Consider the following 15,002-nt stretch of genomic DNA (forward strand, 5'->3'; position numbering starts at 1 on the left):
GATGTCCAGATTTTAGCTGTTATACTTCTCACGCACTGTCGATGTTTAATACGCGAGAATTTTGTCTGTGAGTTTCATCGTTCTTTATATTGATTTGTCAGTCAAACGTAATTAAATATACGTACATCCAAATCGCTTTTTTATATAAATTATTTTATTAACCTGTCAATTCAATGAACAAATTACGTTTTGATGTTTTAATACGCGAAAATCTTAGTTCTATCGAAAAATATTCTTGTATATTTATATCAACTATACATATACATATTTGCGTAATAAAAATATAAAATATCGTATATCCTCTATCGTTTGTAAAAATGCAGACTGAAATTTAAAAACGAGAAACGAGTCATCTCTCATCAATCATCGTGCAAACAAAACAGGGAAAGAGAACATTTCTGTGAAAGTATTAGATGAGATGGTCCACTATTTTGCAAACCGAAAAAGAAAGAGAAAAGAAAAGAGTATAATACAAGCGTATCAATTTTTTCTTTCGTGTGATTCCAAGAAGAACAGAAGGTCAAAATGATGTCAATTTGATGTCATATTGACTAAATTTATGTCATTTTTTGGTCAATATTTAGTCAATATGACATCAAATTGACATTATTTTGACTTTTCTGTTCTCCTTGGATCTATATGCTTACATCTCTTTAAAATGTGATTGTTAAAATTAATTAGATATAATAATGAACAATTTGAAAGTTATGTAATATAATTTAATAAACATTAATATAAAGATTAATATTTTATTTACTTAAATTTATTAAAATTAAAATGTGGATTTACCCAAGAAGAAGAGGGACGGCGGGGGGAGAGAAAGATAGAGAGAAAGAGAGAGGGAGAGAGAGAGAGAGAGAGAAAAATTGTGATATGTGATTTATTGTAAACTAAAAAATGCTAATCAATCACAAATTTTATATAGTAAAATATAAAATAAAAAAGATATTTAATTATTGAACATGTAAGCACATATAATTATAATTAGTTTACATATAATTTTAACATTTTACTAATTCTCATAGTTATACAAACATGATTTATTTATACATATATATTTATTTATTTATATAAATTGTATTAGATTAATTACATAATTAATATATAATATGATCTATATATATATATATATATATATAATATACATAATATATAATATATATTATTATTATATATATGCAAACACACACACATATACACGCATATATATATATATATATATACATATGATAATGACAAATTTAATAATACGTATAAGTATAAATATGTTGGCTGTAAATTTTTATAATGTGTAAATAAAAATTCGTTATTTATACCCGTACAAAAAAAAACCAGAAAAGTACGAAAAAATTACTGATATAATAATACTTTTTCTATAATATATTATTGTTATACCAGTAATTTTTTCATATTCTTGTAGTTTTTTGGGGTACACAAGTATATACAATACATGTGTATGTGTATGTGCGTAAACATTTTTTTTTATTAATTTAAAGAAAAAATTAAAAACAAGTCAATATGTAATTCAAAATTAATAGATAGTGCATTTATTATTTAACAAACAAATTTATATATATTTTTTTTATATTTATACAATTTTATTTTTGTTTTATATCTAACAATACAGTTTATAGTAATTATTATGTAACTAGTAGAAATAATAAAACTATATGTACTAGTAATAAAGCAATAAAATATATATAGTACATTATATAAAAATTATTAATATGAAGTATATCCACGCACACAATGCAAAGCTGCACTTTTTTTACATTCACCAATAGAAAATACTATCAAAATACTGTCTTTGTCTTTTGATTTGACTGTTGCGAATTGATATCTTGCTTTCAATTTTGCCAGAAGTCTGCGTTATAATATCCTAATATATATAAACAGAGATTTGCACAATAAAATCAATATATACTTTTCATATAATTAACAAAACAAATATAAAATTAATTTTCAAAAATTAATAAAATGGAACAATATTCCATTTTCTTTCGTTCTTTATAATAATATTTTTCAAATTTACCCTTTCTTCCTTTTTACCAAATATGTCTCTATAGTATTTCAACCATTGAACGTATCTGTTTATTTCCTAAAATGTATTATTTTTGACATTATTAATAAACAACGGTAATTTAACATTATCAAAATTATTTAACATTATGAAATAACAATTATTAATATTGTATTCTTATCACATTTTGTATATACATACATATATAAACATGTAAAATTTTTACCTGAGTTTGATTTACGGAATATACGTTATTAATGATAATAATAAATGCTGCAGGTATATCAACATGTCTAAAAACAAAAAAAAACAAATATATATATATATATATATAAAACACATAATAAATTTTTGTAGAAAATATTTATAAAAATATGTCAAATTACTTTGGTTTTAAGTCCAAAAAATTATTTAATATGTACCGCAGTAAAATGCGATTCTTCGCATGCTTTGTAATAATATGTAAGAAACTAAAAAGAAGATATTGAATTTCTCGTTTTTTAAGAGCGTTAATTTTTGAATAGTGTTTAATTATATCTGCATCTTCAGAGCAGGCCAAGTATTCTATAAATTTAGGGTCAAATGTATCACGATCATAATCTATACCATATCCTATACTATACACTAATCCCCAAGTCTCTATGTTGTTAGTTATCATCAAACCGTTACAATATGTCCATTTTTTCCACCATGGCAAAAGTCTAAAACGTATAAAAAAATTAAATTTTCTTATTAAAAATTAGCATATGGATCTTTTGATCAAATCATTTAAATATCGTAGGCGATATCTTCAAAAGAAATTAATTAAGAAAGTCTAAAAGTATATAACATTATTTACTTGTGTTTTTTAGGATCTTGGACATGTTGTTCTAATTTATCGTTGGCTTTTTTCTTACATGTCGGACTATCGAGAAAACATGCCCATCTTGCAGCTTCTTGTCGTAAACATATTCTAAGTTCGTCTGTATCATCAATTTCTTCATATTTGATTCTTTCAAGTACCTTGTATAATGTGTGCCTTATTCTAAACTAAAAATTGTTAAATACATATGTATTTGTTCATATTATAAATGTATTTAAAATATAACAAATATTTTTTTATTATTTTTTAATAGATTAATAAAATTTTCTCTATGAAATAAACATACATACAAATTCACTTATAGACGCTAACGTTTATCTATTCACGTACATATGCACGTGCAAATATACGTATGTATTATACACGTACGCAAAAATATGGTTTAACTTGTGCGAAATGTTTTTTAATATTTAATAGATATTAAAATTTCATAACTATTTATTAATCATATTTTATTTTTAAATAAGGTATAGAATATGGATTTTTGAAATATATAATTAATGTTTTCCAATTACATATATGTTTAATTTTTTTAAATTACAACATGTAATATTGATATAAAGCCATTATAATTGCATTCATTGAGAAAGATTTTAAGCACCTTGCTATATATCTAATAACAATGTTATATATCAATAATATTTGGAGTAATGAAAATCAGACTTTTCGAACAGTTCTTCGGGTGAGTGATTATTCAAACTGAATTTGTTTGTATATTTGTTTGCGACGCAACAGTATGTAAATTTTTATCGTTGATGGACGTATTTTTCTAATTTGTGATCAATGGGTGTAGATGCAAATATTTAAAATATAATATTTTTATTGAAATTTATTAATATTTACCGTAACATTTCCAACCATTTCTTTCCATAGAAAGGTACCATACATGTATTCCATAGCTTTAAACATAGGATACCATGCCACATAATCTTCTTCTCGATGTAAATACTCTATGAGATTCCAAAATATATGGCATTTAAGTTGGCCTCCTATCATTAAATGAAATGCATCATCGATAATTTGGGCACGATTAAGAACATGAATTTTCATGTAATTATCAGAGTTTAAATATTTTGAAATTCTTCGCCAATTCTCACCATCATAGTTAACGCGATAATATCCTGTCGAATAATAAATAAATTTTATTAATTTTTATTGTTTTGAATATTTTTATCATTAATATACTTATTTTCGAACATCAATTTTTGTTTCATCTTTTTGTTTATATAAATTATAAATCAAAAACATATAAAAAATTTTATACATATAAATAAAATGCAAGTACATATAAAAAAATAATTATAAAAATGTCATTTTAATACTTCTAATAGTAGAGAAAATAAAACTGTAAGATATTGTTATATATCATAAAATTAAATTGATTCTAGTTATATATAAATAATAATGATTTTATGTTAACCAATATAATTTATGTAACATGTAGCGTTACGAAAATTGTATGTTACCTTGACTTATGATTATTAATTTTATAAATATAATTATCCTTTTAATAATTTTTACTATTATTAGAATAAAGTATTTGTAAATATAACATTAATATTAAATTAAATTATTTAAAAAACGCTTACCTAAATTTTAGATATATTATATATATACATATATATATATATATATATATTATATATATATATATATATAATGCAGATAACATAAAACATTTTAAAAATATTTTGATTATATAATAAATATCTCAGATTTTTATAAGACAATGAATAAAATAGACAAGAATATAAAATTATATCAATTATGTGTGTGTAAAATAAAGACGAGTAATAAATCATAATAAGTTCATTCGTCGATACTTACCAACTTGTTGTATATTGAATATCACCCAACCATTCTCTTTAAATGGTAATTTGAAATTTTGTGACACGGATAAAAATTGAGTAATGAAATTGTCAAAATTGGGAGATGTTTCCGTAGTAAAAGTTAGTGGAATGTCACGAAGTTTTATTTTGTCAGTACGAGTATATTGTATCCTTAATAGTGTTTGGCCCCTAGAATCATTATAACCTCGTTCTACTCTAATGAGAGGGCAACGCTTTTGCAAAGCCCAATCTTTTATTCTCGGTATTTCATAATGCATATATTGATTTAATGATTCAGTAACATTTAACTCAAGACCCACAGAGCTTAAACGATGTGATAGCCTAAATTCACAAAATATTTAAAATATATAAAAATATGTTAAAATGTTGTCTGTATAACGTTAATATTATAAAACAATTTAATAAATACTAAGTAAGCAAAGCTTACATATATTGCACATTTCTATGTATATATTTATATATCTTATATCTATATTCTGATAATAAAAAATACACAATATCATTTTAAATAATATTTAATAATTTTATTTAATTTTTTACGCATTATTAGCATTAATACAGATTATATTTCAACAAAGTTTTGAGGGAATATAAAACGGTTAAACAAAGAAATAAAACAAATAAAAAGTTGAAGACAAAACAAAAATGTAAAATAATAGAAAAAAGATCGATTTTTGAGAGAAGATAATAAAATTAGTGAAAGTAATGGAAAATAGATATAAGTGTTTCATCTTTGAAAACTTGTTAAATAAGATCAGAAAACTTATGTAGCACAAAATGCAATTTAAAAGAAATAGATATTATAAGAATTATAGACGATATAAAGAAATAAAAGAAGAAATAAAAAGAAAAAAATAATTTAAAAAATTATTTAAAAAATAACAAATAATAAAACAAAAATGAATCAATGAATATGTAAATAAAAAAGTGATAACGATAAAACAACAATTTCTTTCTGGAGAATCAGTTTTTATAGGAAAAGTAATGAAATATTAAAAATAATTCTAGAAGAAGATGCAGAAGAAAAGCGGAATTGTAACACTGAGAGAAAAACATTATAAAATATTGTCAGAAAAAACAAAAGAAGATAAGGGACATAATATAAAACTTTGATTATTCTAAATTATTCTAAATTATTTACGTAGTACAATATTAATTTTATGACATACTAGACAACACAAGCGCGCGCTTCGCGCGCGAAACAATAATTTGGTGTGCTTTGATTTGATATATATTATTTTAAACAACTATCAAACTATTAACTTTCGCAATAACAGCTGTTTGATATGAATATAACACACAATGCAAATCGAGACAACCAACGCAGAAAAGAAACAAAAATACATGCAAGAATCGACTTAACATGCCTTTTTTTACAAAAAGAATTCTATATTCTATTACTCACTCGTGATATGAGCTCATTAATTTCTGCAATGTTCCTCCTGTGAATAAGTGTTCCATCATGCGCAGCATAAAAGTTGCTATGATTTACATCAAAATTATGAATTAGATATATTATAAATACATATTTACTGTAAAGGTTACATGTAAACATAGTGATTTTTTAAAATAAATATTATGTATGTACACAGGGTTGTAATCGCGTAAGAATAGAATATTTTTTATAGCCGCATCTTTTATTATTCTATTCTATTTTATAAGTACATTTTTCGTTAATACCTACGAAGACAGCTAAGCTTTAAAAAATCATTTAATTAATTTCCTTTATTTATATGTATATGTGCGTCGGCGTATGCGCTCGTATGTGTATACTTTTATAAATATAATACTTAATTAAAATCCAGATAAAAAAAAAATTATTTATTGTAGGCGTGCGATTATTTTCGAGAGTGTGTATCACGCCATCATATTATTGTCGCCTTGTCGTCTCGTCCTCGTGTTCGATTATTTATTTATATTTATGTTGCCGTGTGCGAATAATAAGAGATTTGATCCGTGTAGAAAATAACAGATGCGACCGTTCGAAAACAAACCAGAGCACGGGTTAGTTGTCGCTTAGCGATTGGCTCAAGTACGATAGGAAGGGATTATTAGGGAAATTAGGAGCGATATAAGTATCAGCGATTTTTGGTAGGTACACACAGAACGCTCTCTTTTTGGACACACTCTCTCTTACGATCGAGGACCGCCGAGGTCGGAGCGACGGCGAAGAGACCAGGGAACATTTAGCATTTGGACGACAAGAGGCACCTTGAGTTCGCAATAAATATATTATACTCTAATTTCAATTCCTTATTTGATCCGGATTCTTTCCTGACTAATTAATCCGGTCTTCTTATATATATATCTATTTTGTCCACAATCGTTTATCCGCCTACATTATATTGTAATTTTACACATTTTTTAAAATACTAACAGTTAAAAATTTAAGCTGGCTATTTTATTATTATATTAGGTATACCTCTGATAGAATTGGGAATTTCCAATAATCCGTGAACTTTTAAAGTAGAATTCCCCATATAATAATACCAATTCCACAAATAATCATCCAAATTAAAAGAGTAATGTTGATTTTGAACAACAAATAAATTTCCTATTCGAGAATCTGGATAACTCTATAAAAAAAATTAATATATCGATATAACCGTACTAAATATACTTGCATTAAATACAAATACTAAATATTATTTCCGTTACTTTATTGTTGAAACAAAACACTTTCACATTTTGAAAAACACACATTAAAACAAATATAATAAATAAATCTAGAATTTTATGTTAATATAATTAAATAATATATATTATATACTTTTTAAACTATTGTCTCATGATATTATATTGCAGACATCTCTTTATTTTAAAAAAAAAGTCTGCAAATTTATTTAAATGTATATTATGTGTACTTGTTTGTGATTAATTTATTATATTTTATATTACAAATATTTTAAAATATTTAATAAAATGGTGTTAAAAGATAAAAATTTTTAATAAATTAAATTATAATTATATATGCATGTTAACATGTGAAAAAAGTATTTTCTAAAAAAAATTTATTATTTTAAATAATGCTAAATATGTTTTCAAGACAATTCACAAAGAATATGCATGTAGATTTTGAAAAATGTTTGATTTAATAAAATCTTGCAATATGAATGCTTCAGTATTACATTATTTGCGAGAAGGTGGGAGCGAGATAGCGTTTAAAATATTTGATATGACGTACCATATTAACAGCATACATTGCAAATAATGCATTAAAACCTCTTTTAATCAGAAAATTCGACATTAACAGACTATTCAACGGGATATTAAACCATTCCTCTATTACTTTACGTCCTATTAATTGAGCTACTTCGATTTTGTGACTAATAGGATATAAATTTTTATCGTAGATGATATCTGTTTCCCTGAAAATTATATTTAAATGTAAACACTCATAACTTTTATAAAAAATAAAATTTCATTTTTGTTGCAAAATTTTAATTTAATTGTTATATGTACGATTTACAAACTTATGAGTACAATTGAGCAAATCAGTATAAATCGTACAAAATAACATTTTTTATTTTTTAATTTACAATATGCAACAACGATAAATTTCTGCTAATGTGTATATCGTTGACAGAAAACATTAGTTTGAAATAAGTAAAAAAATGTCATTTCTTTTATAGCTTTATTGCAGTTTTAACATCTACCTTAGGGGGTACGATTTAGCATACATAGTTTACCCTTTATGTACGTATTAAACCGATATACTTTAACTTATTTAGAACGTTAACAGAAGCAAAAGTTATACGTGCTTTTAAATTTTATGATTTTGCATATTAATATAATTTTATTTTTAATATAATTTTAAGCACTTGTACTCACTTATAAAAAACAAGTCCGATATCTATTATGCCATCGTCATGGAAATTTGGAATTGCAATATGAGTCACGTTCACAATTTGCTTCGAACGTAAATTCCATTTATTTTTAAGCAACAACGTGATATTTTCAGCAAAATTTTTTGCAAATTTCATGTGAAACTTATATTCGTTACTGCACCACATTTGAATGTTTTGATTGTCATAATCAATACGTGATAGGAAATTAGACACAATCATTCTTACAAGATAAGGCGATATTGCAGATGTGGTAGCGAAGTGTGTCCATAACATTTTGTACTCATTTTCTTCCTCATTTTGCAATGGCATATTTGATAAAGCCGTACATTGATTACATCCTACAGATATGTTAAAGGTTGCTACTAACAATAAATTCTGTTCATCCCAGCATGAAAACCTTTGACGCGTGCATATTATATGGAAATGAATATCAGCTACCCAGCTATACATTTCAAAAAACATAGATTAATGAAACATTTTTAAGTATAAAAATATTGGAAATTGAAAAACGTATAAATGTAATATGTAATATGTATTAAAGATAAAGATTGATCGTTATTATATTTAAATCTCATGATATATAATAATTTTTGAAACATTTAATACATAAATAAAATATATTAATTATAACGTTTTATGTAATTGCACACATTGTACTTTTTTAATAAACATATTATTTACTTACGCAATTTTTCCTTTCACGTCGTAAATTCTAAAAACTTCATCAGCAATACCATGATATTTTATATTTAAAATGTAATTTCCTGGTGATAACTCAGCTATTAACGAAATATTAATTGTGTCTTCTACAATATTATATGTCAGTTTATAAACTGTATCTTTATCATACTCATGATATTTTTTTACATTTGTAAATAAAACTATATCTTTAATACTTAATTTTTCTGATTGTAAAAATATTTGTTGCGTTTTGTTAAGAATGCTTATGCTGATATTGTATTCTCCATAGAAAATATGTCCTTCAATACATGATATAAGCTTGATATCGTAATGGATCGGTTTTATGTATTTTGATGGTTGGTAGCATAAAGATGATTCATTATGAATAGAAGCCGCCTCAGAGATAAACATTAATCCGCTACTTATTAATAATAGTTTTAAAAATATCATCATGTCGGGAAGACAATATTTATTTTAGATCTTCTAAACAAAAAATAAATATAGAAATTATATGTAGTTTTGATGTCTTTTTCAAATCACTAGACGACTCAAGAGCGCCTCGCGCAAGTGATATTATTTCTATTAATTATTTTACAACTGTTAAATTGTTAGCTTTCGCGATGGCAAATATGTATGATGCTATTAATGTAACATTAGGCTGTGTTCGCTTTGACGCTTTCAGCACTATAAGCAAATTCTGTCTTTGATGCACAAAGAAATAAAAACAAGAAAATAATTTAAATGCAAAACGTATTAAAATTATTAATTAAAAACCATTCTAGTTAATGAAATATTATATGGTAAAGATAAAATTTATGTGCAAATTTCTCTATTTGCACAATTTCTTTTTCTAATCAATTTATATATGTGTGTTTATTCGAAATAAGAAGAAGACCGTAAGGATAAGACTGAGCAACGGTGACAAAGAAAATAAGAGAGAAACAGAGAAAGAAAAAGAGAGAGAGAGAGAGAGAGAGAGAGAGAGGAGAGAAAGAGAAAGAAAGAGAGCATATGGTACATTATTATTTTCCATTTGCACTTCTATTTTAATTTTCGAATGTCTTTATAATTATATACATAATTTTGATTTGCTGAATTTTAATTATGTGTATAACTTTCATTTCTGAATTTTTGTAATGTGCCAGATAATACAAGCGCGCTTTGCGCGAGTTATTGATATTGATTTACCTACATGAGAACCTGTATGTTTATTCAAAATAAGAAGAAGACAATATCAGAATAAGAAGGACTAAGCAGCGGTGACAGAGAGCACATATTTATTATTATTTTCATTTAGAGGTTTGTGTTATTTCATTTCTTAAATTATATATTATAAACTCCAAAAATCACCGATAATAAAACCAACATAAAATCAATTTTAAATTGTATGAATTATAAACTTGATAATAAAAATTATATACATATATACAAGGTATCCCAGTACTAGCAATGAAGCTATTAATAGCAGATATCTGATATCATTTATTAGTCAATTTTTCTTTTAGTAAAATTGTCGAAGTAATAATAAATTTATAGTTATAAGTTATTATAAATAAATGGTTTCTCGCAAACTAAGCCTTGTGGAAATAAAATATTAACAAAATCACATTTGTCATTAAATTTGAAGTAAGGTTTACTTTTAACAAAACTTTAATTCAAGGCTTAATTGCAAAAGATACATGATGGCAAATTTGAGAACATGCAAATATGATTGCCTCCCTCGACATTCTCACAGAGAATATATCGACTCCAAATGATCCCTGGAATCTACTATTAACAGATTGATTACTAGTTCCAGAACATTCTGTATATATAATAGGATTTTTGTAGATATTCCTGATTGAAGACATCAAAATAGATGTGGAGTTAACAATTGCATGAAATATATAATATGAATTTTTCATTCGATTGACAATTAGTAGATTGATAATTTTTAGAAATTGATAATTCTTTAATATTCTGTTAGGCTGTAAGATTAATCTTTTTTTAGATAAATATATACATTTATATATTTTTTTAACTTATTCTGACTTACTCTATTTTTCGGAACAGTATACTTGCAAAAGTACGTTGATAAAAATTATATTTTTAAACAACTAATTGCTACAAATTAATACTTTAGCAGCACACAATGTTGGAAGAATATAATATATTCACACACACTTTATTACAAGTATTATATTTACTACGATATGGTTCGAAAGACCATGATAAACCGACTGATTCTCTCAACATTTTATCATGATAAATATGATGTGTTAGAGCAACAAAACTTCTGAAGTCGTTTATATATGTTTGTGTTTCTGTGTGTGTGGAGGCATTTGTGTATAACTGTTGTCTTAATTAAACATATTCAAATTTTGCCCAATTTATCAAATAAATATGCATTATTTACAAATTTATATTACTTATTTCAAAAAACATGGTTGTAAAAAATATGGTCTAATATCTCGTAATATACACATTGTTTCCGATAATTTTATCATAATAATTGTTTTAATTTTATAATTGTAATAATTATCTCACAATAATTCTTAATAATTCTGTTTATCTTACTCATATTAATTATTTTTAATGAAAATTAACATCCACGATTATTTCTTTTGTACACAGTATTCTATTTAGTGTCAGAATTACTTAATTATCAATTAAAGTATTAAATTTGCCACGGATCTCTTTCTATAAAAGGCATGCAAAGTTAATTACATATATGATCTTCAACACACAACAAAAATATTAATAATTGATTTGTTTTTGTTTTTAAAATTAATTTACTCAATGTCAGCACAGCATAAAGAGTATTTTAAGTATTAAAATACACACAAATATTTTTTATAAAAAATAAAAAATACGACAAATTTTAGAAAGCAGAATTCTAATTATCTAGAAATAAAAAAATAATTAAAAGTGTTTATTATAATATTTATGATCCGTTATGTAAATTGCAGTATTTTTAAGTTTCAGAAATAATTTATTTGATATCATCTTTTGTGAGTTCCAGAATGTTACAACATTACAATTCGTATATATAAAATATTATATTATCAATATTATTTAAAATAATCTGCATTAAATAAAGATGATTTAGAATAAAATTATTCTCTTTATATATTTATACGCGTTTGTAATTCTTTAAAAATCCGTAATACAGTATGATTAAATTATTTTGTATTTGTGGACAAATATACATATATTTTAATATTGTTAACTTATTCTGACTTACCGTTTATTTCGAAACAATATTTAATTGTAAAAGTATATATATTGATAAAAAATATACTTTTTTAACAATTAGCTCCAACAAATTAATACTAGCCGCACGCAATGATGAAAGAATGTAATATATTCACACACGCTTTATTAAAAGTATTATATCTACCACGATGTGGTCCGACAGACTACGAAATACTGACTGATTCTCTGTACGTGTCATCATGACAAATATGATGAGTTTGGTCAACAAAACATGTAAGGTCGTTTATGTATATATATATGCGTCACAGTGTATTTTGACGGCGACTCTACCGATGTACCTTACGCACGCAAATTATCGGAAAATTGCCGTGCGTCAGGCGCCCTTAATGCGAAGTTTAAAATATTTATAATTAATAAACAAAGTCTCAGACGCAATTTTGTCATTCTTGATTTTCGTCTTATTTTATTATGTAGAATCACTTCTTACATTTTGGCCCACCTGTTACCGAACACCCTGTATATATATATGTTTATATATATATATATATATATATATATATATATATATATATAAGCTATTAAAAACATTAGTAATAAGCGCCGAATTAAATTGCACAATTTGGAAGTTATGTGACATAATTTAATAAATATTAATATTAAGATTAATATTTTATTTAAATAACTTTATTGAAATGAGAATTTACAGAAAAAAGGAGTAACTGGGTTAGAGGTATAGAGGGAGAGAGAGAGAGAGAGAGAGAGAGAGAGAGAGAGAGAGAGAGAGAGAGAAATTGTGTTATGTGATTTACTGTAAACTAAAAAATGCTTATCAATCACAAATTTTATATAGTAAAATATTAAATAAAAAAGATATTTAAGTATTGAACATGTAAGCACATATAATTATAATTAGTTTACATATAATTTTAACATTTTACTAATTCTCATAGTTATACAAACATGATTTATTTATACATATATATTTATTTATTTATAAATTGTATTGGATTAATTACATAATTAATATATAATATGATCTGTATATATATATATATAATATACATAATATATAATATATATTATTATTTTATATATGCAAACACACACACATATACACGCATATATATATACATATGATAATGACAAATTTAATAATACGTATAAGTATAAATATGTTGGCTGTAAATTTTTATAATATTTAAATGAAAATTCGTTATTTATATTCGTTCAAAAAAACCAGAAAAGTACAAAAAATTACTGATATAGTAATACTTTTTCTATAATATATTATTGTTATACCAGTAATTTTTTTATATTCTGATAGTTTTTTTGTAAGGGTACACACGTATATACAATACATGTGTATGTGTATGTGCGTAAACATTTTTTTTTATTAATTCAAAAAAAAAATTAAAAACAAGTCAATATGTAATTCAAAATTTATAGATAGTGCATTTATTATTTAACAAACAAACTTATATATATTTTTTTTTATATTTATACAATTTTATTTTTATTTTATATCTAACAATACAGATTATAGTAATTATTATGTAGCTAGTAATAATAAAACTATATATACTAGTATAATAAAGCAATAAAATATAAATAGTACATTATATAAAAATTATTAATATGAGGTATATCCACGCACACAATGTAAAGCTGCAATTTTTTTACATTTACCAATAGAAAATACTATCAAAATACCGTTTTTGTTTTTTGATTTGACTGTTGCGAATTGATATTTTGCTTTCAATTTTGCCAGAAGTCTGCGTTATAATATCCTAATATATATAAACAGAGATTTGCACCATAAAATCAATATATACTTTTCATATAATAAACAAAACAAATATAAAATTAATAATTAGAAATTAATAAAATGGAACAATATTTCATTTTCTTTCATTTTTCATAATAATATTTTTCAAATTTACCCTTTCTTCCTTTTTAACAAATATGTCTCTATAGTATTTCAACCATTGAACGTATCTGTTTATTTCCTAAAATGTATTATTTTTGACATTATTAATAAACAACGTTAATATAACATTATCAAAATGATTTAACATTATGAAATAACAATTATTAATATTGTATTCTTATCATATTTTGTATATACATACATATATAAACATGTAAAATTTTTACCTGAGTTTGATTTACGGAATATACATTATTAATGATAATAATAAATGCTGCAGGTATATCAACATGTCTAAAAACAAAAAAACAAATACATATAATACACATAATAATTTTTTGTAGAAAATATATATTAAAAATATATTAAATTACTTTGGTTTTAAGTCCAAAAAATTATTTAATATGTACCGCAGTAAAATGCGATTCTTCGCATGCTTTGTAATAATATGTAAGAAACTAAAAAGAAGATATTGAATTTCTCGTTTTTTAAGAGCTTTAATTTTTTAATAGTGTTTAATTATATCTGCATCTTCAGAGCAGGCCAAGTATTCTATAAATTTAGGGTCAAATGTATCACGATCATAATCTATACCATATCCTATACTATACACTAATCC

General features: G+C 24.1%; 1 protein-coding gene across 2 annotated transcripts; it reads right to left on the reverse strand.

Annotated features, from left to right (window-relative positions):
- Window positions 1–1,519: 1,519 nt before the first annotated feature.
- On the reverse strand, window positions 1,520–12,687 carry LOC114939132 (aminopeptidase N-like). Of its 2 annotated transcripts, XM_085480560.1 has the most exons (13): window positions 12,485–12,687; window positions 9,266–9,744; window positions 8,564–9,022; window positions 7,917–8,100; window positions 7,155–7,308; window positions 6,138–6,213; window positions 4,710–5,053; window positions 3,726–4,003; window positions 2,859–3,049; window positions 2,407–2,721; window positions 2,247–2,313; window positions 2,033–2,098; window positions 1,520–1,879 (listed from the first exon to the last, which is right to left on the reverse strand). In XM_085480560.1, the coding sequence occupies exons 2-13, from the start codon at window positions 9,712–9,714 to the stop codon at window positions 1,775–1,777; spliced, it is 2,688 nt and encodes an 895-aa protein (XP_085336686.1). In that variant the 5' UTR covers window positions 9,715–9,744; window positions 12,485–12,687; the 3' UTR covers window positions 1,520–1,774. The 2 variants fall into 2 exon arrangements, with proteins under 2 accessions (XP_085336686.1, XP_085336687.1); XM_085480561.1 differs by lacking the exons at window positions 1,520–1,879; window positions 12,485–12,687 and having other exon boundaries at window positions 2,035–2,098; window positions 2,627–2,721; window positions 9,266–12,090.
- Between the last annotated feature and the right edge of the window lie 2,315 nt (window positions 12,688–15,002).

The sequence above is a fragment of the Nylanderia fulva genome, unplaced genomic scaffold (genome assembly GCF_048542155.1).
Source record: "Nylanderia fulva isolate GAGA-0341 unplaced genomic scaffold, ASM4854215v1 Scaffold15, whole genome shotgun sequence".
Taxonomy (NCBI): domain Eukaryota; kingdom Metazoa; phylum Arthropoda; class Insecta; order Hymenoptera; family Formicidae; genus Nylanderia; species Nylanderia fulva.

Excerpts from the sequence above, each read along its gene's own strand:
- LOC114939132 (XM_085480560.1), bottom strand. The coding sequence starts at position 9,714 with ATGATGATATTTTTAAAACTATTATTAATAAGTAGCGGATTAATGTTT. Across the intron at positions 9,023-9,265 it reads GACGTGAAAGGAAAAATTGC|CTGGGTAGCTGATATTCATT; the intron begins GTAAGTAAATAA and ends TGAAATGTATAG. Across the intron at positions 5,054-6,137 it reads TTAATGAGCTCATATCACGA|GCTATCACATCGTTTAAGCT; the intron begins GTGAGTAATAGA and ends TTGTGAATTTAG.